This window comes from Theropithecus gelada, chromosome 4 (genome assembly GCF_003255815.1).
Source record: "Theropithecus gelada isolate Dixy chromosome 4, Tgel_1.0, whole genome shotgun sequence".
NCBI lineage: Eukaryota > Metazoa > Chordata > Mammalia > Primates > Cercopithecidae > Theropithecus > Theropithecus gelada.
The window spans coordinates 154,736,089-154,760,642 of record NC_037671.1 but is presented as its reverse complement, the minus strand read 5'-3'; the positions used below and the strand labels follow the sequence as shown (position 1 = coordinate 154,760,642).

Sequence of the window (24,554 nt, the reverse complement as noted above, 5' to 3'; positions counted from 1 at the left end):
CTCCACTGTCTCACTCACTGCTACCTGCCTGGTGACTCCGGGAAGGAGGAACTGATCATACTAGAGAGAAAGCTGAGCTGCAGGGTGCACAGCTTCCACTCTGCTCTTTAAGAATCCAGTGTTCCCTGGGCTTGGGGGATGGGGGTGAAAGGAGAATGAAATCTCTTCAATTCTAGGGCTCACAATCAAGCTTATTTGTCTGCAGATACAAGCCATGCACGTTCTCCAACTTAGCTCTGACCATTTGTAAAGACGGCATTTTGGTTTTCCACTGGCTTGCCCTTTATTCTTTCCAATTAGATCAGAACTTGGGAAAAGAAAAATGTCATGGATCAAGTCTGCCAACGGAGGAACATGTTATGGAAAGTGGGAATACAGGTCAAGAAGTAGAAAAGACACACACATCCAGATTTTGCTTTTGTTTACTGTAAACAAAGCTAAAAACTACAGCGAAAATACATCACAGTCTCCAGTGACCTCCTACATGTAAACTGAAACAGGGCTACCTTCATCTGGCTATGTGAATTCCATTTGAAGAGCACTCCCATATAAGTGATAATAACAATAAAATATCTCAGCCAATTTAGTTTTTTATGCATCTTAATTGTAAATCTCACCTGAATCTTATACTACCTTGTCTTCTACTATGCAATAAAAGAGACAACCATAATATGGCTATAAAACATATTTATTCATGAAGATTTTAAGCTAATTTTAAACTTTAATTAAGATAAGAGTACTCTATTTACCAAGGCAATATAATTTATTATAGTTCCTTGTTATCACTTGTAACTGATCCTATGAGACACTCAAAAATCTTCTTCCTTTGAAAGAAAACATGCTTTGCATGTACTTACTATATTCTGATTTTCAAATAATGACTTAGGAGCAGCTTGAGCTTTACATGTCTTAAGATAGGTCTGCCAATTGAATTCTTCTTCTTTATACCCTAGAGTAAGCACATATGAACAGACTGATTCAAATATCAAAATATTTTACACTTAGTTTTCCAGTCCTACTTTTATCTCTAACTCTAACATACCAAAATCAATCAAATGACTTTTTAAATAAACAAAATTTAACTCATAATTCATAACTATGTATATTTAGACTACATTTATTTTCAACAAACTGTATTATTATTTTCTAATTCTGAATGAAAGGTAATGGATATAAAGAAAAGGAATAAGGAAACAAATACGTATTATACCCAGGGCACTTATTATCAGGGTATTTCTACCAGTATTTGGGTAGAATTCTTCAGCAGTATAGATGCTGAACTAGAGTAGTCAAAATTCTTTATTTTTCTCTCACCTCGTCTATTTTGGGAAGACTAACTTATAGGAACAAGTGGGAAGTTGGAAATAATAGAAATGAAACAGGTAAAATCTTTTTGGCCTATCACTTCAAAAAGGACAATTAAAGGTTTATGAAGTAAGGATGCTGGCAAATTACAGTAAGGGAAATGTCCTCCCTTAATTTTTACAATTTCATTGAAGTTACCATTTCTTTTAAAAAGGAAATTGAGCATCTTATTTTATCTGCGAATATGCTTTCTTTTACATTCATTAAAGTCCAGAAGGCAGCATGAAAAAAACAGCTAATAATTTACCATATATAAAAGATCAATTCGTGAAAAGGCTTACAGATTTTCTTTCTCACCCTCATCTTTTCTATGCGATTTTGTTTAATCCTTCAGCTATCTGAAAATACCACTCTGCCATTATTTTTTCACTTAAAGGGATGGCTAATGCACTGAAGTCCTGAGATAGGCCAAAAATATCAACCTAGTAACCTTAATTTTTGACATAAAGTAAACAAAAATAAATGTAATGACTGAAAAAGAAGGGAATAAGATATTACTAAATATGGCCGAGCACGGTGGCTTACACCTGTAATCCCAACACTTCGGGAGGCTGAGGTAGGCAGATCACTTGAGGCCAGAAGTTTGAGACCAGCCTGGCCAACGTGGTGAAGCTCTTGCTCTAATAAAAACACAAAAATTAGCCAGGCATGATGGCAGGTGCCTGTAATCCCCGCTACTCGGGAGGCTGAGGTAGGAGAATCACTTGAACCTGGGAGGCAGTGGCTGCAGTGAGCCAGTATCACACCACAGCACTCCAATCTGGGTGACAGAGCAAGACTCCATCTCAAGAAAAAAAAAATTAAGGAATACTTTAGGGAGACAGTGAAAAAGATGATATCTGTTATTCTTGAACTTTGATGTAAACATGAAATAGGAAGATCACTGGGGGACTATAACATAAAGAACTCAAATAGAAGAAAAGTAATTGCTATGAGTTCAACCCCCCACCTAAGCCAATTTTTAGCGTTATAGTCTTCTTGCCAATCTCCTAAATATTAAGATCTATACGGTCACGCATAATTTCTCAGGATTTTCTATATAATGAAAAACTGATTTGAAAAATTAGTTTAAACCAGTTTACACTAAACTTAGTTATGTAAACTAATTTAAACTAATTTTTCAAATCAGTTTTTTCAAAGATATATGTATTTAATAACAGAAATTTGCAGGTAAACATTTGCAGCCAAAGTTGAGTATCATGCAAATGTTATTTTACATGAAAATAAGCATATGAACATACTTTATTTTCTTAAGTTGGAGTATACTTTTATTTATTTTACTTTAATAAATGTGGTTTCATCATGAACAATAAGGTTAAATTTGCGCCTATCTGAATTTTCATAAAGTCTGAATTCTTAATAATTTTAACGTAGCATGTAAGAAAATGAGTTTTTACTGAATTTAAAATATGAAACAAAAAGTGACAAAACCTTTTGGAGGATGGAGTTTGTGGCCAGTTTTCTCACACCATCCAACTGGGTGGATATCCAGAGCATCTGCATTCACCCAGAAGTCATAGCAATCAGAATACCCATCAAAGTGAAGCTTTATCCGGTATCCACAAACCTGAAACAGGTAAAACAGGTTGAACTATTTTTTTTTGATCCAGAATATTCATATATATATACAAAAATAAACATGGACACCAGGCATGATACAGTCTTAATGTTAATCAAACCACCCACATTAACAGCAATAAAACAACTAAACAAATATCCAGAATCTAAAGACAAAAGCTATTACATTGGGAAGAGCTGAGCTGCGGCATTCTGGCAACATTCTCAGTCACATTAGGAGCACACGGATAGGGGGCAAAGCATAATATCCCAAAAGTGCAGGTCCTCTCTCCACTCCCTACGTTGTACCAGGATGTGTCCCCGAGGTAAGCTGGAAAGCACACCAGCACAGCACACTCAGCTCTAGCATGGCCCCAAAGTGGATGCTCTGCCCTGCACTGAATGCTGCAGACCACAGCTGGTGCATATGCACAGAAGTCAAGCGTTTCTTCTCCACCAAAGCTGGGTTGGAAGGAAGAAAGAAAAGCATCTCTCCTGGTTTATTACTTGGATGAGACAGGCTCCTAAGAATGCTAGTAAGAATGTACTCTGTATAACACATGCCGTACATATGCCTACAGGGCCCCACTTAGGGACATTCTGAGTTAGAAGGTCATATAGGCTTATGAGACCTGAGCCAGATCATACCCTCCCCCTGGGCTTTCAGAGAGAAGGTTCAGCCCCTCGGACTTCTTCCCACTAACACAAGCAGATGTGTTCAGGTAGAAACACATACCACACCAGACCTCTACCCGCTCCGTGAGCATCTGTCCTGCAGAACCCTGAATGATGGACTTAGACCAGAGTGCAGAGCCAGGACAATCAATCCTCAAATAGTGAGGCAGCTGTACAGTTACTGTCATGGCAAGTTCTCTAAAACATATTGCTAAAATTCAAGTGGCAGAACACATAACAGAGAATGAGTTAGTTTATGAGAAAATTAGACATGTGGGGGTCCACATGTATATTTATGGGTATATGATTATGTATACATATATGTATTGTGTGTATACATATATATAAGTATATGCATTTATATACATACATTAATATACACACATATGCATATATACATAAACACACAGTAAAAAGAAGTCGGGATGAATATTTACCAAAATGTTAATAATGATTTCTTCTAGGAAGTGGTAGTAAAAAGAAAAGGGCAAAATGGAAACGATGGACTTTTAATATTTTCTTCTATCAGTATTTTTTCAATTAAACTGTATTGATACACCACATACATAAAATTTACAACTAAGCGGACTCCCCCCAAAGAGAACAGTCTCTCCATAGAACTCAGACTGGAATCCTTGGAAAATACAATCTCTCATGAAAGGCAGGAGATACCGCCACTCCCTGCAGCCACCTCATTCAAAGAAGGCTGCTTCTCTCCTCTGACTCACAGTCAGCTGTCTCTGGCCGATCCTAAGAGCTCAGCCCTTCAGTAACTTACAGCCTGTAGTTCCTCGTGGGCACACAGTTCTGAGCTTCTGCTTCCTTGAGCCAAGCTCTCTCTGTTCTCCCCACAGTCTCTATCTCAGGCTCACTGGAAAGTTATGCTTTGAGAAACAATCCCCCACATCCTCACCCTCCTTGCCCACAGTCATACCTAGCTCGTCCTTCTCAAGCCCTTCCCCAAGGCTGCTCATGTTCCCAACTCTACCTCCTGCAGACACAGGAGGGGTTGCTGCATCCCACCACACCATGGATCCTAGGCCAGTTCTCCTCTGAGGCTCGAGCCACACGGCTGAAGCAACTCTCCTCCTCTTCTTCGCCCATGCTAACCACCCAAACACTTAGCCCTGGCTTATTCTTTTCCTTTCCATCTGAGTACTTTCATCATCCATACGGATGACTTATCCAACACCCTGGCGTTTTGGCTCCCTTCCTCTCTACTTCAAGCCCTCACTCCCATGAATCTAGTCCCCAACAAGAACTGCTCTGCTTCTTAGTATTACATTTAAAAATCCAACCCTGGGACACATACTCCTATTCCAGTCTGTGAACCCAGTTACCCCCAGCATGCCTCTTCCTCAATCTCAACAGAAACTCTAATCTCACACTGATCCCTCTACTTCCTCCCTAGCAGCGCCCCTCACCACAAGTCTTCCTTTTCTAGCAATACCTCAAAAAACATTTTCTTGACAACATTTTTAAATTTCTGCCCTAATATCCTTTGCAAAATATTTGCCTGGTGACAATCCATCATTTCAGGTATCCATCTTGTCTCCACCTAACCGAGTCTAGTAAATGCTGCTGGGAAGGAAAAAATGACATACCGCCAGTCTTTATTATTCGCATATTGTATTCCACATTTGTGAAGTCATCTACTTGATACAATTTATTTGTAACCCCTAAATAATACATTCTGCAGTGTTCGTGGACATGCACAGACTGACAACACTTTTGAGTCACTCAACATGCATGTTCCCAGCTGAAGTCAATCAAGAAGGCGCTTTACCTTCTTGTTTCAGCTCTCATACTGGGAACAAGAGTCTTTTGTGTGGTCTATTTCGTGCCACATGTTCTACATTTTTGTACTTTTCTTGGGTGATGCTGCTGTTTAAAATGGCCCCTGACACAGTGCTGAGGTGCTGTTTAGTGTCCCTAAGTGCCAAAAGGTTGTGATGTTGCCCTACAGAGAAGAAACTTGTGCTAGATAAGTTTCATCAGGCAGGGGTGATAGTGCTCGCTCTTGTGAGTTCAATTTTTAATGAATCAACAATATATATTTAAATGAGGTGTCTTTAAACAGAAACACACATAAAACAAGGTTACATACTGATCAGCAGATGAAAATGTGACCAGAGGCTCACAGGAAGCTAACCCTCTACTTCCCCTAAGAGCAATGGTCCATACTCGGTAATTTGTGGAGCATAATTACTGCGAATAATGAAAATGAACCAACAAGAATCAACTCCACCTGAATGCTGGGCTCTGCCACTGCCTAGCAATTCTCCTAGATGGTGCTGTCCAACTCCCTCTCCCATTCTTCACTGTGGTCTTTTCAAATCCTCTTCCTTCTCCTTCAGCTTTTAATCCCATTTTCTCCATCCTCACTCTCAGCCAGTAATTTGTCTTCTAACCCAAAGAAGATGTCTCAAATGTGTGCCTCCAAACAGACAAGCTCCCCGTATCCACAAGCCCTACTTCTTTGCCCCTCCTTCCTGTTATAAAGCAAGAGACTCCTCCGTCTGCCTAAGACTTGGATCTCCACATACATTGTGTGGGTCCCATCTTCTCCCAGGCCTCTTCTCTGAACCTTCCAATACTCTACCTTCCTAGTGGCTTCTTCAGAATTCAAATACTATGTTATCTTACCATTGCATTGCAAAGGGGCAAAAAAAAAAAAAAAAGAAAAAAAAAGAAAGAAAGAAAGGCAAGAAGGGAAGAAGGGAGGGAGGGACGGAGGGAGAGAAAAAGAGAAAACTAATATGAAAAGTAGCAATATGCATCAAAAATTTAAATATAATTTATACGTCCATACTTTTCACCTGGCAATTCTAGAGATAGATCCTAGACCTACTTACAGATCTAAGAGGACGCTCACTGGACCCTTGTTTTTTTTTTTTAATTTTTTAATGAAAAAATGAAGCTCACTCAGTTGTTCAATATGAGAGCAGTTAAATGAATTAAAGTCAATTCCATAAAATGGAGTACTACCCAATGGTTAAAAAGAATATGTATGCCAGGTGTGGTGGCTCGTGCCTGTTATACAAGCACTGTGGGAGGCCAAGATGGGAGGATTGCTTGAGCCCAGGACTTCAACACCAACCTGGGCAACATTATAGGACCCCATTTCTAAAAAAAAAAAAAAAAAAAAATTAGCTGGGCATCAGGTGGTACACGGCTACACGAGAGGTCCCAGCTACACAAGAGGCTGAGATGGGAGGATCGCTTGTGCCCAAAATGTTGGGGCTACAGTGAGGCCATGTTCACATCACTGCACTCTAGCCTCGGTTATAGAGAGAGACCCCGTCTCAAAAAAAAAAAAAGTGTGTGTGTGTGCGTCAAAAACAAAATGCAGTACATACTATTATACACAGAGAAAACATCTGGAAGGCACACAGTCAACTGTTAAGGGTCATGCTCTCTGGGATATGGAATACGGAAGGAAGGAAGGGGGATGGGAAAACACTCTTACACTATTAATAGTTGAAGTTTTCAGAATGAGCAAACATTACTTTTATAATAAAAAATAGGGAAGGTAAAATAAATCTGCAAAAACCAAAAGCTAAAAAACAGACATATATCATAAAAATTCCCTCTCTCTTTTACAGTTAAACTTCTCAAAAGCAGTCTATACTTACTGCTTCCTCACAATCATTTTGTAAAACTCAATTCTGTTCCCAAACACTCCAATTGCCCTGGCGCAAGACACAATTCCCTCAGGCTCCTTGAGAACAATCACAGCTTCTGACACCACTGCTTCTTCCCCACTTCAACTGCCCAGTCTCCCTGGTTCCTACTGCAGGCCCCTCTCCTGGTTCCTTTCTCTGTATCTCGCTGTTCCTTTTCAGGATCCTGCTCTATTCTTTCTCCTGCACCATTCTCTTACTTGATGGTATTCTTCAGGGACAGCGACTCACGCCTTGTCCTCTCCCTGGGCAATATCATCCACTTCAAAGGACAAACACAAATCATCCACCAAGAAACTCTGACCCTCCCCTTCCAACTCAAAAGGGTCTAATAAAAACTCGAGTCCAGGAAGGAGAGAACATACAAAGTCTGATCAAGTTTGAGAGTGACAGTATTCTCACTGTAAATAAAATCTACAAAAATGTTCCACAACAGTTTTCTGATATGAGTAAGAGAATCCAGTTACTTCCTTTCACTACATAATACACGATTACAAGCTGCAAGTTCCTTTAACACTCAGTGCCTCAAGTTTCTCATCTGAAAAATGGGAGGGAATGGGTTCTACCTCAAAAGGTTGTTTTGAGAACTAATAAGAGCTAACAGATGGGCCGAGTGCAGTGGCTCACGCCTGTAATCCCAGCACTTTGGGAGGCTGAGGCAGGTGGATCGTCTGAGGTCAAGAGTTCAAGACCAGCCTGGCCAACATGGCGAACCTCATCCCTACTAAAAATACAAAAATTAGCCAGGCATGGTGGCACGTGCCTGTAGTCCCAGCTACTCGGGAGGCTGAGGCAGGAGAATCACTTGAACCTGGGAGGCGGAGGTTGCAGTGAGCCGAGATTGCGCCACTGCACTCCAGCCTGGGTGACAGAGCGAGACTCCATCTCAAAAAAAAAAAAAAAAAAAAAAAAAAAAAAAGAGCTAACAGATGAAAAGTACTTCGATTAGCCGCAGGCACATAGTATACCCTATGTAACCGTATGTTATCATTGACTGAGGCTGCCATGATCTAGCTACCACATGGTACTGAGTTCTGCAGAAGCCAAGCTTCTTATAAGTTCATTAGGTAATTAAACAATAGCATGATACCTAAAACTAGTACACAAGACTATCTTATTCTTTTGGGAGGAATTTTTTAAATAGATAGACTTCTGGCTCAAGGGAGGGAGCAAGGAGGAGGCTAGCATAGGAGGAAACACATTTTTTAAAGTACTCTCAGTAACATATGTATGTATAATTGACTTGGTCATTTTTTCCTGAAAAATTTCATACAGATACCTTAAAATACTTATATATATATATATGTGTGTGCGTGTGTGTGTGTGTATATATATATATAAAAAAAACTATCTGTTGGTCTGTTCCTTATGTTAAGGAATACAGTAAGGCAAAGGAAAGGCTATAGAATCAGACAGACATGGGTTCAAATCCTGGTTCTACCATTTTGAAGCTGTGTGGTCACAGTTTTTAAAGCACTCTCAGTAATATATTAGACTGAGATTTATATTTACATATTTGGCTTGGTCATTTTTTTCCTAAAAAATTTCACAGAGATACCTTGAAATACTGAAAAAGAAAACAAAACATAAGTATCTGTTGTTCTGTTCCTTATGGCAAGGGCTATGGCATCAGACAGACACTGGTTCAATTCCAGGTTCTACCATTTTGAAGCTGTGTGATCTTGTATCTACTACTTCATCACTCTGAGCCTCAGTTCCCTAACCTACAAAACAGAGCTTGAGAAAAACCACAACGTGCACAGGATTCTTATAAAGATTAAACGAAATAATGCACACAAAACAGTAAGCACCGTGCCTGGCATGAAATACAACCAATGGCAGTTTTTCCTCATTTTAAATCCCCATAATCACCATTTTATTTTAAAAATAAAGATGAGGCAAAGCTTACCTCTGCCACGGTGAGGACACAGTACACAGACTGATGCTCAGGATCCACGCCTTCTAATTTCATGCCAACTTTGAATCCATTTTTGTTATATGGAAAGGACTGGTGCTAAAATGCAAAATGACAGCAGCTTTAGTCCCTTATCCCAAAGGCCTAGTTACAAATGTAAATAGTTACCATTTTAAAAATAAAGACTATTGAACCAAATACATAATTTCTAAAAATCCACAGAAAAAGAATCAATTAAAAACCCAATGAAAAAATGGACCAAGGCCATAAATAGATCCTAGGAAAGGAAATGTAATGCCATATACCCTTTGTGTTTTACATATTTGAAAAGATGTTCGACCTCATGCAGAAGAGACATACAAAGTAAAATTACACTAAGATACGTTTCACCTGTCAGGCTGATAAAGATCAAAAAATTGGACAACACTGTGTTGGTAAAGCTGTAGGAAAACAGATACATGCACACATCACTAGGAAGAATGAAAATTGGTACAACCTTTAGCAATTTCATAATATCAATCAAGAAATTCTTTTTGACACAACAATTCTAATTCCAGGAAATTACCCAAGAGATATTCACACATGTGAAAAATGACTGGTATAGAAGATTATTCACCAAAGCATATAGCAAAAGATTTGAAAGTATATATGTATGTACGTGCAAATCAATAGGGAGCAACCTAAATTATTACAGAACAGGCCTAAGATGGAATACTATGTATTGCTATAAAAGAATGGTGAAGAGATTCATGACTCAGGATGGAATCATCCTCAAACTGTCAAGTTAAACAAAAAAAGCAAAGTCCAAAAAGTATACAACATATGTTACCATTTGGTTTCAGACAGAAAGGGAAGGATCTCTGTGTGTATATATATATACACACATACATTGCTTATATGAACATATAATTTTCCAGGAAGGGAATATAAGAACTGGTAACACTGGTTACTTCAGGAGAGGCAAACCTGGTGCCTGGGGGACAGGGCTATGAGAGACATTCTTTATACTATTGTAGTACTTTTATATTTTGAATCACATGCATTCATTACTGATTCAAGGAATTAGCTACATTTAAACTTTTTTTTTTAATGTAAAAAAGTCTATTCTCTAAAGGACCAAAGCTACAGAAAATAATTACAGAGAACAAGTTTATATGTAATTACTACTATATTTAAATCAAACATTCTTAATGTAGATGTATCATCCTAACATTTACTATTCATCACTTTTTAAAAGCTTGCTATGTTCGTACCTACATAAAAATACATCTATGGCCGATTAATTACATACCATGATTAAATATAATGAAATAATTTAAACCAAGGGTCAGCAAACGCCAGTCTGTGGGTCAAACCCAGCGCACCATGAGTTTTATAAACAGTCTTACTGGAAAATAGCGATGCCCACTTGTCTACATATTCTCTATGGCTGCTTTTGTGCTATGACGACCTGAGTTGTTGCCAACAAAGGCCACATGCTCTGAAATGCCTAACATATTTACTATCTGACCCTTTACCAAAAAAGTTTGCCGACTCTTGTTTTTTTGTATGTGTGTTTGTTTGTTTGTTTTGAGACAGGGTCTTGCTCTGCTGTCCAGGCTAGAGTACAGTGGCAGGATCGTAGCTCACTGCAACTTTGAACACCACGCTCCGCTATATTTTTATTTATTTATTTATTTTTTTAGAGGTAGGGTCTCACTATGTTGCTCAGACTGGTCTCGAACTCCTGGTCTCAAGTGATCCTACTGCCTCAACTTCCCAAAGTGATGAGATTGCAGGCAGGCGTGTACCACTGCACCAGGACCCCAACCCTTGGTTTAGTCCAAGGACATCGACTGCTACTCAGAACTACATCTGATATCTATATTGTTAACTGATTTTAAATCACTTATGACGAAACACTTTTATTTTAGCTAATATAATATAGTGACTCATATTTAGATGTTTTGTTGTGATAGTATGTAAATTGAAGTAACTCATTTTTCATCTCTCAAAGCCACAATCGTGTCGTGAAATTTCCTAAGATTTTTTTCTTCATCTGCTAGTTTTTCATGGTAGTATTAGTACCCTGTTAAAATTCATGATTGCAAGCTCATAAAATGCTGAGAGAAAAGAGCACACATGTGTCAGTGTGCACCCACACATGTGGCATGGGGAAGGTACGCACACGTCAATGTTAACTGCCCTCCACATAAACACATGCATGAAAAACTGTATGCTGAAAAAATGATCTCAAGTCAAATTTCAGTGGAAACAACAATCCTAATTCAGGCTGGTATCCCAGCTCCTGTGCCCTTACAGATCATGTCTCTAGAAGGGCCCATACCTCCTTGAACAGCTTCGCGGGCACTGCCACAGCTTTCTCCTCTTCCAGATAGGATGCCCAGCACCACGCTTTCTTTCCTTTAGGAGGCAAACCTGAAAGGCAAGCGAAACTGAAATGACAGAATTTCCAAATCTAAGCCAGCAGTGCTTCATCTGTGAACTCACACTTCCCTGACTGATGATACTCTGCCTGGCTCTTCTCTGCCTTCCAGGGCTGGTATCTCTTAGTCTCTCTTCCTGGCTCCTCTTCCCAAGAAACGAGATAAAAACCGAACTGTGGTTTGCACCCTCAGTGAGGAGGGTAGGAGATGGAAGTGGAAGAACTTAGAATAAAGGAAGAAGACAGCAGGAAGTCAAGACAAAACACTACCACAGAAGCTACAGGAAGGGGGAGCTTCTAGAAGCAGGATGCTCAAAAAATTTTCCCTAAGAGATCAAGAAGTTGAGGACTGTGGAAAGGTCAGTGCATTGAGTGGCTGCTAATCTTGAAAAGGAAGGAAAACAATCAATATAGTGAGAGGCAGATTTTTAGGTCCAAAAAGAATGCATAAGTGATAAAAATAATAGAGGCACTTAATATTCGTTTTATATATTTTGGATTAATTAGAAAAAGACTGGAAATGAAGGAAAAATATAATAGCCTGATGGGGAGCAAAGTTGAGAGAAAGGTACTTTGGGGATGAGACTGGAACAGGCTAAGGTAGAGTACACAAAGAGAAGAAAAAAATCGGAAAACTTATGGAAAAAATGTGACTGAAGGAACAAGGTCCCAGAAGAGCCAGGGGCCTGGAAGTTCATCCGGGGTAAAAAAGAAGGGCAAGAGAAAGGATGGTCAAAGAAACAGACATTTTGAGGCAGAGCGCAGAGGAACTGAGGAATTTACACCCTTCATCTCAGTGACGTAAAACAGAAGGTCAGCTCTGAAAAGACACAAAAGTTAAGCTGTGTGCCTGCGGCAGGTGAGGCTATTTCCGATTTTTTAAGGAATTAACAGAACAAGGCTAGAATGCACCCCAGCACTGAGGAGGAGCGCCTGGTCCATGGCCCTGGTTTGTCAGGACAGTATGACTGTGCAGGCTGTGAGCTGAGGCAGGCAATGGGATAGAGCCTAGCGGGGGACACCCCCCAGGGCCTCTATGGAAGTGACCCAAGGTCCACACAGAATAAGCAGAAAAGTTCATCGAGACAAATACTAAAGGGAAGGGCTTCAGGGCCGGCTTCCTCCTGGAAATAAAATGCTGCATGAGGAACAATGGAACAAACAAAAAAAAGGGCCAGGGAAGGTGGCTCGCGCCTGTAATCCCAGCACTTTGGGAGGTGGACCCGGGCAGATGGCTTGAGGTCAGGAGTTCGAGACCAGCCTGGACAATATGATGAAACCCCATCTCTACTAAAAATACAAAAATTAGCCAGGCGCGGTGGTGTACAACTGTAATCCCAGCTACTTGGGAGGCTCTGGAAGGGGAATCACGTGAACACAGGAGGTGGAGGCTGTTGTGAGCCAAGATTGCGCCGCCATACTTCAGCCTGGGTGACAGAGTGAGAATCCATCTCAAAAACAGAGGGGAGGGGAAGGGAGGGGAGGGGAGGGGAGGGGAGGGGAGGGGAGAAGAGAGGAGAAGAGAGCAGAAGAGAAGAGAAGAGAAGAGAAGAGAAGAGAAGAGAAGAGAAGAGAAGAGAAGGAAAAAAACAGGTTCCATGCCAGGAGCTCATATTTTGAGAGGAAACATTAAAAACCTAAAACTGTGGGAAATGAACAAGAACAGAGGTTTTAGTAAAGACGCAGAGGCAAGAAACACCTACTTGATGAGGGGGACAGAGAGAGAGAGGGAGAGAGGGAGAGAGGGAGGGAGGGAGGGAGGGAGGGAGAGGGGGAAGGGGGGACAGAGGGAGGGAGGGAGGGAGAGAGAGGAGGAGGAGGGAGGGAGGGAAAGAGCGGAAGGGAGGGAGGGAGAGAGAGTGAGGGAGATGGGGGGGACAGAGGGAGGGAGGGAGGAGGGAGGGAGAGAAGGAGGGAGGGAGGAAGAGAGGGAGGGAGTGAGAAAAGGAGGGAGGAGGGAGAGAAGGAGGGAGGGAGGGAGTGGGGGAGGGAGAGAGAAATAGGGAAGGAGAGAGAGGGAGGGAGGGAAGGAGAGAGAGGGAAGGAGGGAGAGACGGAGAGAAGGAGAAAGGGAGGTTGGGAGGGAGGGGGGAGGGAGGGAGGGAAGAGGGAGAAAGGGAGGGAGGAAGAGGGAGCGGGGGAGAGAGCAAGAAAGGGAGGGAGGGAGGGAGGAAGGAAGGAAGGAAGACAGTTCTCATGCTTACCCTGAAACCACTTGAAAGTTATGAATTTTCATTTTTTTCCTTATCCTCAAAATCTCAAATCTTTATTGACAAAACTAAATCAAAGAAAATCCTGAAGTAATACTTTAACTGCCATGACTAAAATTTCCACCTGTGTGAACCATTTTCAATTCCATAAAGTTACAAGTAAGACTTTATTTTCATCAACTCACCCTGCTTTAATACAGCCGAATCCCCTCGTCTTTTCCTCCGCGCTCTCTGCGAACCCCTCAGGATTCTTACATCTTGTTTGTTCTCCTACAAAAAGAAAAGAAAATTATGACTTTACAGTTCAAGAAATTGGCACCAGTGAATAGTTAGCTGTCAGAAAGCACTTTTTCTGTTGTTCTTTTCTTCAATTTTACCTTATAACTTTTAAGGAAAGTAAGAATAGAGTTCATTTGAAAATGGTGTTGCTTTTGGCCTGAGGTTATTATCAACTAAGACCGTACCCATGTATTACCCACTGGAAGGGCATGGACACCGCTCCCCGCTCCTTGAAACACTTCCGCCCTCAGCTGCCTGACCACTCTGCTCTGATTTTCCTCACGCCTCACCGGCACCTCTTTGTCTCCTCTGCTGATGTCTCCTCCAATCCAGTTCCCTTCTCTACCCTTTCTAGTCCCTTTCCCTGGGTTTTCAAGGTCGTTTTATAGGCCAGATACTCCCAATCCACATCCCCAGCTTCCTCTTCCTGACTCCATGGGGCTGTACACAAATGCCTACTTGGGCTCTTCATCTGGATAGTTAATCAGTATCTCAAACCCATCAGGGCCAAAGGACTCTTTGTTCTGCACTCCACCCTCATCTTCCCATTCTCAGTAAGAGACATGATTATCCAGTCAATTGTTAAAGCCAAAATACTAAGCGTTATCCCTGATTTTTCTCTTTTCCTCACACACTCTGACAACCCTACCTCTACTGATTCCCAAATCCACAGACTTCCATCTTCTTTAGCCTTCTTACAGGTCTGGTGCAATAAACTCCTAACTGGTTTCCCTGATTCCACTCAGGGCTACAGTGGTCATTTAAAACATACATCATATCAAAGCATTCCCTTGTCTTAACTTTCCAGAGGCTTCCCCTGAAACTCAGAATACAGTGAACACCCATGACTCTTGTTTACCATAAAACTCTACATGCCCTGGGCGACACGTACCTCTTCAACTTCATCTTACTCCAACCTCTCCTAAACTACAGTGACCAGACTTTCTTTTATTTCCTCGAACAGAACATGCTGCGCAAGTTCTTACCTTGAGGACTTTCCTCTGGAAGTTCTACTACCCACAAGACGCCTCACCCTTAACTTCACATAGCTGGCTCCTCTTCATTAATGAGATCATGCTGTTCATGTCATTGTCTTTGGGAGGGCTCCCTTACAACCGGACCTAGAGCAGTGAGCCTATCCTAATGCCCTATTTTAATTCTCAACGTAGCACTTATCACTAGGTGACATTTCTCCTGTTCACTTTGTTTGTAGATTAAATACCCCCTAAACAAGAATGCAGTGTCTCTGCCAGGAGAGACTCTGTCATCTATCTGTCTTATGCATCCCCTGTATTCTCAGCTCCCAGCACAGTGACTGGCAAGTAACAGTTGTACAGTACTGATCTTAAGGGAAACGCTTCCAGATCTCAAAGTTCCCTTTTCCTATAGGACCATTAATAGATGCTTTAGGAATATGATATTTATGTTTTAATTCACACATTTTGAATGGCTTTTCCCCAAACATACCTCATATTTATGTGCCATTTTTTAACCACTCAGATAGTTTTATGAGATCTGTCTGCAATTTAATGAAATTGGATTGGCATTTTGTTGTCAAGGGGAATTTAAGATTCATCTACAAGATTGAATGTGTTTAAACGTTCCCTTTCACCCTAGCACTAAATTTCAAGACATCCCACTTTTTCACCCTGAGAGAAGGATACTATGTTTATGATTCCCATTTTGAGATCAAGACAGCGAGGCGCAGAGAGGCCACGTAACTTGTTGACAGTAACACAGATAGTCCTGGAACCCACATGTGAACTCAGTGGGCTCCAGAGCAGTGCTTGTGACTGTGATGCTACCCACTAAAGACGCATCCCTGCGCTCCTGGTGTCAGGCAGAGGCACTCACCATTTCATCATCTCTCTCTTCTCCATCCTCCTTGGGGTCCACTTTCAGAGATAATTTTGGTTTTTTCTTCCGACTACACTTAGGATCTTCTTCCTCGTTGTCTTCTTCTATGTCCCTTTCTTCCTTCTGATCTCTGTTGTGTTTATAAACCCAAAATAGTGACAAGAGACAATACCTATCAAACATCTACTTGTTGATCATCAATGCAACAATCATTAAAAAAAAAAAAAAAATCACCCTCCAAAGGAAAAATCTTTAACTATCAGGAGAAATCTGTAGGCATGAGACTATCATATATCAGGAACACTGAAAACCACTATTACATATGACATCTGTCAGGGCAGAAAATGAAAATAACCCTGTATATTAATTTCAAAAGGGGGCCAGCGATATGTATGAAATAGGTTCTAACAAGTTATTTGTCTGTCACATCTACCATCTATACTAATAAAATAATTATTTAGAGATACTTGTTTTCAGGGTCAAACAAGGATCTAGCAGTTATTAAGAATGAAAAATCCAACCAAAAAAAGGCGAAGTGTAACTCTGTGTAACATCAGTTAGCCAAGAAAAACAAGACAGTTCCAGCTGGGTGAGGTGGCTCATGCCTGTAATCCCAGCACTTTGGGAGGCCGAGGCGGGCGGGTCATGAGGTCAGGAGATCAAGACCATCCCGGCTAACATGATGAAACCCCATCTCTACTAAAATACAAAAAACTAGCTGGGTGTGGTGGCGTGTGCCTGTAGTCCCAGCCATTCAGGAGGCTGAGGCAGGGGAATCGCTTGATCCTGGGAATGTGGAGGTTGCAGTGAGCCAAGATCACGCCACTGCACTCCAGCCTGGCGACAAGGTAAGACTCCGTCTCAAAAAAAAGAAAAACAAGACAGTTCCCAAGCCTGTGCTGATTAAAATACATGGGAAACGCCACTGAAATATAAATGTCCAGTCGTTTCTTTGTAGTATACAATGATATGCAAGAAAAACACCTGCTTGGCAGTAAGCTGAACTTTGTCAGACAGTCCCCAAGTGGGAAGGTCACACACCACTGCCAGTCACAGCTGATGCCGCTGTCTCATAATCCTCAGTCCACCCCTTCAGATCATCAGTGACACAACTCACTACACTCTTCCCTATCGCCATTCCACACAGGTGATTACAAATCAGTGGAAGCTTTATGCCATATGTGGAGTTTTAGCCGAGTTACCTAAGAATTCCCAAAATATAAACAAAACTATGGTTCTATAAATGTGTCATCAAAACGTGTATGTAGCCCAGAAAAAACTAAATACTCTTAGCTGAAGAACAATCAAATGAATGGAAATGGAAGACTGAAGGCAGGGGCAGAGGCTGTTTTGCAGGCAGAATGTTAGTAATACAACTCAGACCAGGCACGACAGACGTCACCAGGTCCCATATAGGGGTCAGGGCCCATGTGGCCCTAAAGGAAAAGTCTCTGGGAAAAAGGTATCAATAGGTGACCAATGTCAGAGAGCATCAAACTTCTATATTCTCAGGCACCATGACTTTGGACTCTAAAATTCATTTTATAGATGGAATGGGGAAAAAACCTACTTATCTTTGATGTGCCGAGCACAATTCTGGCTGCAATAGTTTCCTCCAGAAAGACACTCATCTACGTTGCCATACTGACAACAGTTCTCACAGAACTGAAGCCCTTCTACTTTCACTGGATCCTTCAACCTGAAAGGCACCCCAGTCTTCTCTGAAAAGACTAGAAGATGAAAAGAAGAAATGCAAATTAAAAGCATGACAGAAGACATTCTAAAATACAATTAAACTTTTTCTTCTAATAATTTTGTTAGCAACACAATAAAGAATAGTGTTTGTTGAATGAATGAATGATCAAATGATAGTGTTTTTGCGGGGTATGGGCTCTGTAAAAATCACTCAAGTCATTCAAATAATGAAAAAATATTCTGCAGAAAGGATAAACAAAAGCTTGCCCAAGGCTTTTCTACAGAGTTCAAAGTAAAATGAAGAAAATTTCATTAGTCACTAAATTCAGAAGATGCATGTATCGATCTATAAAATCCTCTTCTATATTTGTATCTTTCAGAAAATTTCAAAGGATCATCTTTTATTTCACGTTTATAATCTGTTGATGAATGATTTTGTTTCACTTAATTGGCTAAATCAACATCTCATCTATTACGCTTTCAATGTAGTACATTTCCTGAATCATAGCTATCCAAATTGTGCAGAAACTCACATCTCCTTTTGCCTGAATTGTTAGGCTAATCATTCATTCAGCCAACAGTTATTAGGCACCAATTTATTCTAGACATTAATAATGATAGTAGAGACCTTGCCCAAGAGAGCTCACAGTCTAGAAGAGAGGCAAGAAAACCAGTATTTATAATAAAATGTGATACATGCAATACTAGAGGCATAAACAACGTCCAGAAGTAGTACAGAAGAAGTGATTCATTCAGCCTGGGGTAAGGTCAGAGAAGGATTTTCTGATAGAAAGCCTCAACAGGGTTTTGAAGGCCAAAGAGGAATTTACCAACTGGACAAAGAGAGAAATGGCATTTGAGCCAGAAAAAGCAGCATGAGTAAAGGCAAGAAAGCATGAAACCACATGATGTGTTGGGAATATTACACATAATTCTGTGCTGCTGGCACTGCCAGGACACAACATACAAAGAAGAAAATGGAGACTTGAGGAGACAAAGCGAGCAGGGAGGTGCACACAGCACCCAGATCTTTGTATGTTCTGCTAAAAAGGCAATGAGAAATCAGTGAAGTGTCAGATAAGCAATCTATGTAAATTCCTCTGGCTTCAAGGTGCAGGACCAATTGGAAGGGGATAAAATTAGAAGCAGACTGACATCTGCAATAGCTCAGATGAGAGTTGAGAAGAGCCTACATTAAGGCTGTGGCAAAGATGATAGGTAGAAAAGGCCAGATCTGAGACATATTAGGAAATAAAAATCAAGAGGTATAAGTAACAGGGTATGGGGATGGGAAGAACAAATTCAGGATGACTCCTATATTTCTTTCTTGTCCACTGGGTGGATGGTGCTATTGTCAACTGAAATATGGGTTAGGGAAGAAAGAGCAGGTTTGTGGGGAGGGGAGAAAGAAATAGAAAACGAATTGCATTTCAGACGTGGAGTTTGAGGTACCTGTGGGACATCCAGGTGGAGATGTCCAGTAGGCAGGTGGAAATACGGGCCTGGAGCTCGGGGGAGAGGTCGGGGCTGGAGATGTAGATTTAGGAGTCATCAGCATATAGGTGTTAGTTACAACCATTGGAGTAGATGAGAAAAAAAGTGGCAGGCTTTTGGCTAAATCACCTGTGTAGGCTACAACATGGATTTACTTAATTTCCAACTAACCTTGTGCTACCACAGATCTGGCATTAGGAAAGAAGACAGTTTATAGTTATTTTAAAATATAAAAGCTGGCTCCTATCAGTTTCATTATAGAAATTTACCTAACAACATGAGGGATAAAAATTACCCGGGGCCTTCAAAATTCCAGCCTATTATAAAATTTTTGATATTCTTATTTCGAATCTTTCAAAAGCAAGAAATAAAATGCAGATGACCCATCCTTACCTTCTTGAGCAGTTGGTACCATCCAAGTGGTGGTAGCAGTTGCTTTTTTAACATTTTCCATCTCATTCTCATCTGTAATAACTTCCAAGGCTCCAAACTCATTTACCCGAAACTAGCGACAACAGAGCAGAAAGGCAAAATTTACAAAAGTGCTCAGGAAAGTCATTAATTATTTAATGGCTGACACATATAGTCTTCAAGCAAATTAATTACATGTTAAAAGTTAATTTAGACAATTATATCCTGATAAGCCTCCCAACAATACTAAGACCTTTGCATTTTACTAGTTTTGGAATTCAAGGAAGGAGAACAGAACAAAGCAGCAAGGTCTGCTGAAGGATATCAACAACCCTGCTCTGCCCTGTCCTATAGAGTTGGCAGTTTACTTGATGGGCTATCATTTCGAACACACTGTGTGTGTGTGTGTGTGTGTGTGTGTGTGTGTGTGTGTGTTAACTAATTCTTACGTCATATTTTTTCTTATTTAAAAATCACATTTAGTAAAAGGAAAATGACTCTTTTCCCAGGAATCAATTTGTCTTGCCCAAGCTCACCCAGTTCGGAGAGAAGGAATATCCCTATGCCAGAAATAATAGCCTGGACATCCTTTTCCTTATAATCCAAGACGTGAGCACAGAAGGCTGAAGCATGAGCCACCTGACCCCAATGCCACACTTCCTCTTTCTTCCACTGCTCTTTAGAATTCTGCATTATCTTCATTTATAGTCCTCTAAAATAACTGGAAATTTCTCTGGGAGCTGAACAAGTAGTCTACCAGCTACACGCCGATTTTATCACTAAAAAGCAAGAGCATCTTGATTTCACGGACATTCCCATTCCAAATACTGAAAATTTCCTTTCACCTGAGAGCAAGCTTCAAACAAAATAGGTTTCTACAACGACCTGTTTGTACTGTGTGTACGCATTGAAGGCTTAGCCATTACCTACGTGTGGAGACCCTGTTCTCTCTGAAACAGCGAGGTTTACTCACACATTCATGAGTTTCAAGCAGTTTTCTGTATTCCTTCTGTTTTTCCATAAAACAGGATAACATTAAGGACCCACTAATTTTAGCAGGTGATGAAAAACTAGAAAGCTCAGAATTCAAAAGGATAGTAAGTAAGATGTTTCAGATCTTTCAGAGAAATTATGAGCATGCAAATATGTAGTGCTTAAGCAAGGCCCTCCATTTGCCAATCCGAAAAAAATCGATCTGGACAACATGCCAATATAATGATTTATTTAACTAAACTACATTCTGACTGCAAGTTGGAAAACTCTTAGGCAAAAAGTATCAATAATTATTCTTTCTATCAGGTGAAAACAGCACCTTAAACAATGTTCTCTGCATAGTCCACAACTATGAAATGGTTTCTAGACTAAATGTGTGGAAATGGTTAAGGAATGTGAGAATGTCTTCTACCTACTACGTATTCCAGATACAAGTTCCCAGGTAAAATGTGAGTACTATACCAAGTGCATATACCAAAATGTCAACGTAGGAAGAGGCAAAACTTTATTTAGAAGGAAAAGAGCTAAAAATAACTTCACTTTTGGAAAAAGAAATCTTTAAAAAAATGTTTTTAATGATTACTCTGAAGACAGAATATTTCAAAATAAGGCTGACAGTACCATCTGCTGGGCAAGAGCAGAAAGAACAAGCTACCATGATAATTATTAATTAATGATATTAAAGAATGTGATAAAAATCAATTTGAATTAAAATTCAAAAACAATAGGCACAAGCTTGACAATGCACTTCAGGTAATTTTGCTTTTACCTTATGTCACCGATGTTAATTTATGCTTATTTGACAAATACAAAATGTAAGAAATAGCATCAAACATTTACATTAAACAGAAAGTCTCCCATGGCTTAAGTTTTCAAATTGCTGTAAAACAGCAAACCACTCTCCCATTCAAAGACCGAGAAAGAAAACACCACTGAGTGAAATCTCCAAGTCAGAACTCAGACCTCTGACATCTGGAAGCTTCAGGTTCAAACACTTTCAAAGTTAAAAGGAAAGATTCCCACAATGCAACATTCAATCCCAGTCAGTTTTTCTTTCTCCTAAAATTTATTGCCAGTAACTGACCTATAGTCTAAGTACAAAGTAAAGATGCAATGTCACTTTGGGGCACAGTTCACTCTTCTAAGCCAAAGATCCACAAATGGACTCTGAGGGTTGATTAATCCCATAAAATAGATGCAAAATTATGATATGTGCATATACAGCTTTCTGGGGATACGATTCATAGTTTTCAATGCATGTTATAAGCCTGAAAAAAAATGAAGAATATCTGCTCTTACCAAAGTTGCTTATCTCAAAAATTAAATACCTCAAAACATTTTCCAAATATCCTCTCATATACAAAAACATATAGGGATCAAATTTTTCTGTGACTTCTCAATTTGGGCTTACTGTGTCTTCCACAACATTGTTATCATAGAAAATGTTAGACCACAAAGGTTGATAGGTCCTGCTAACATTACTGAAGTCCTACAGACAGAATTCCAGAAAGACTCATACATTTCCTAACACTATGTTTTCCAATAAAACACCCAGGTTCTGAAATTGGTGATGCTTTCACAAATGGTTTTGGAATGATGGAAACTTCACATTTGTTTATATTTCTTTAAAATCATTAGTTCTTTTAACCTAGAGAGCTAAAATATGCATAAAAACTTGCCAAGTGGCTCCATTCTACAACCAAGAAAGTCAAAATTATAAACTTTACAAAAGGGATTTAATATTAAGCAAATAAAACACATCTGCTGACTTTTTCTGCATGTAGATATATCCAGGTCAATCAGAAAACAATTATGCCTGAAATATATAAGGGACTGCACATGTTTTGTTTGGCTTGAACTACCTTTAATTGATTCAACGCTGTTTTTTATTTTTGATTGTAGAGTCAAAGGATCTTTTGCCTATATTTGCCTGATTTAATAATAAATCATTAGAAGATGCTGCTCAGGTTATTGTTTTCATTTTATTACCTTCAATGTTGAGATGTGAAAAGACTTACCAGTGTGTTTTAAGGGCAAAGATGTTTGATAACTAAATTGTTTTCAACGTTAACCAAAGCAAGGCAAAAAGCGTGTATTAAGAGTGCGGTGAATTTTACTGTTGGGTTTCTGCCTGCTCCTGCAGGCAGGGTCTTGCTCTTGGCTAACTGGCAATTATTCTTACTAGATAAGATGCTGTCCTCTCAGAAGTGTATCTGCGTTTTACCGAGAGACCCTGAAAGACATTATGACCCAGAGGAACAATTGTCTGTGGATAAATTTCAGACATCATTAGAAGTTCAGGTACGGAAACTGCTCAGGTATGGGAAGCCCTACCACGTACCCCTGCACTGCCACTTAATCACCTCCCTGTTCTTACAGCTGGCCCTGAGACACTAATCTACAAATACTAATTTGCATTTTAAAAGGACAAACTAGGCATTGGTAAAGTTTCCAAAGCTTGCTTAGGCAAAAGTGTTTTAATGACTATAATATTTTCAAGAATGTCAGTGGACACTTGCTGTTTCTCCCTTAACACTCTGTACCTTCTTAAGCTACTCCCTCTTCCGGAAGCCCTTCTCCTTCCCTTCCTCCCTAAGGTATTCATGGAGACTCCTACATATTTCCAGGCACCTGAAGCTCAAATGACATCTGCTTTTCAAAGCCTTCCCAATCCCTCCAGCTGAAATAAATTTTTACCTCCTCTAAATTCCTGTAATATTTTCCTTGCATCTCTTTTGATATGAAAGTGTTTCCTCTCTTTAGACAGCAGTATAGCAGTGGTAAGATAATCCACTTTAAATATCAGAAAAGTCTGGTTTTAAGAACCCTACCAGTAACTGACCTAAGCAAGTGAATTAGCCATCCCAGGCCTCCATTTCCCCATCTGTAAACTGACAAGAGAGACAGAACTACCTTTAAAAAGGTAAAATAAAAGAATTAAATAAAAAGATGCAGGTAGTGTTCAGCAGAGAGTACGTTCTCTATTCTTTCCCCTACTGCACCCAGAGAAGACATCTGTGCTCTGTTTATATAAGCGTTCGATCGCCCAGTGTGGAGAAAGGATTCCAGCAACAGGGAACAGTAAAAAGGGCCCAGCATGTGAAGGCTTCAACTAGTGGTTTGGGCTGCGTAGAAAGCAAGAGTGGCAGTGGGAGTGAAATGAGACATGGCCAGAGGGGAAAACAGAGGCCAGACCACCAAAAAACTCTTGTGGTAAACTTAAGGGGCTTGAACTTCACCAAAAAGATTCCGGCAACTGTTAAAAAATGTTAAAAAGAAGGGCGTAACTTGACTGGATAACAATCATAGGGCTTTTACAGGAAAAGTTATTTTGAAACAGCAAAAATTGAGGCATATAAAAACCTGTTCCCATGATAAGAAATGGACTTCTATAGATTTGCTGACTATATTACCCACTGAAACACAGAAGCCTGGGTAGGATAAAATAGGCAAAGAATGATGTGAGAGAGAACATTTCATGACTCATTGAAAGTTCTTTCTAATATTCTAATTTAGTGAAAAATCAATTTCTTAATCAGATTTCTTAAGTAACTTGGATTTTAAGTAGGAAGCAAGTGAATTAGAAATCTTCAGTAATATAATCAATTGGGTCATCTCTGAATCTCAGATAAAAAGGGTCATAAGGTAAAAAAAAAAAAAAGACATTTAAATTATTTTTAAAGTGAGGCATCAAACTGTCTACAGTACATGAATTAGATACATGGCAATTACCCAGATAATAAGATGGGTCTGAAAGTTATTATCAAATAACCCAGATGATAATACCTGTTAAATGGCTTAATTACCTGATTACCTTAATACAAGTAATAGGTTAATTTCTCAAACTCATTGCTTAGAAAACCTTAAAGCAATCCAGATTTCTTAGGGATAGAAACTTCTCTCTATTATTAAAAGCTAACTGAACAAAACTTACAAATTTCATCATCCACGTGACAGTTTTTTTTTTTTTTTTTTTTTTTTTTTTTTTTTTGGGG

General features: G+C 39.8%; 1 protein-coding gene across 4 annotated transcripts in view; it reads right to left on the bottom strand.

Moving 5' to 3' along the window:
- Positions 1-24,554, bottom strand: part of L3MBTL3 (L3MBTL3, histone methyl-lysine binding protein) — a 124,486-nt gene that overhangs the window by 73,031 nt on the left and 26,901 nt on the right. For 2 of the 4 annotated variants that reach the window (XM_025382844.1, XM_025382845.1), the window contains exons 4-11: positions 19,549-19,660; positions 17,537-17,696; positions 15,964-16,096; positions 14,016-14,100; positions 11,522-11,613; positions 9,190-9,294; positions 2,797-2,932; positions 858-949 (exon numbers count right to left, since the gene is read on the bottom strand). In XM_025382844.1, the coding sequence (XP_025238629.1) occupies positions 858-949; positions 2,797-2,932; positions 9,190-9,294; positions 11,522-11,613; positions 14,016-14,100; positions 15,964-16,096; positions 17,537-17,696; positions 19,549-19,660 (915 nt within the window). Of the gene's footprint in view, positions 1-857; positions 950-2,796; positions 2,933-9,189; positions 9,295-11,521; positions 11,614-14,015; positions 14,101-15,963; positions 16,097-17,536; positions 17,697-19,113; positions 19,294-19,548; positions 19,661-24,554 lie in introns of all 4 variants that reach the window. The other 2 variants (XM_025382843.1, XM_025382842.1) reach the window with 2 other exon arrangements.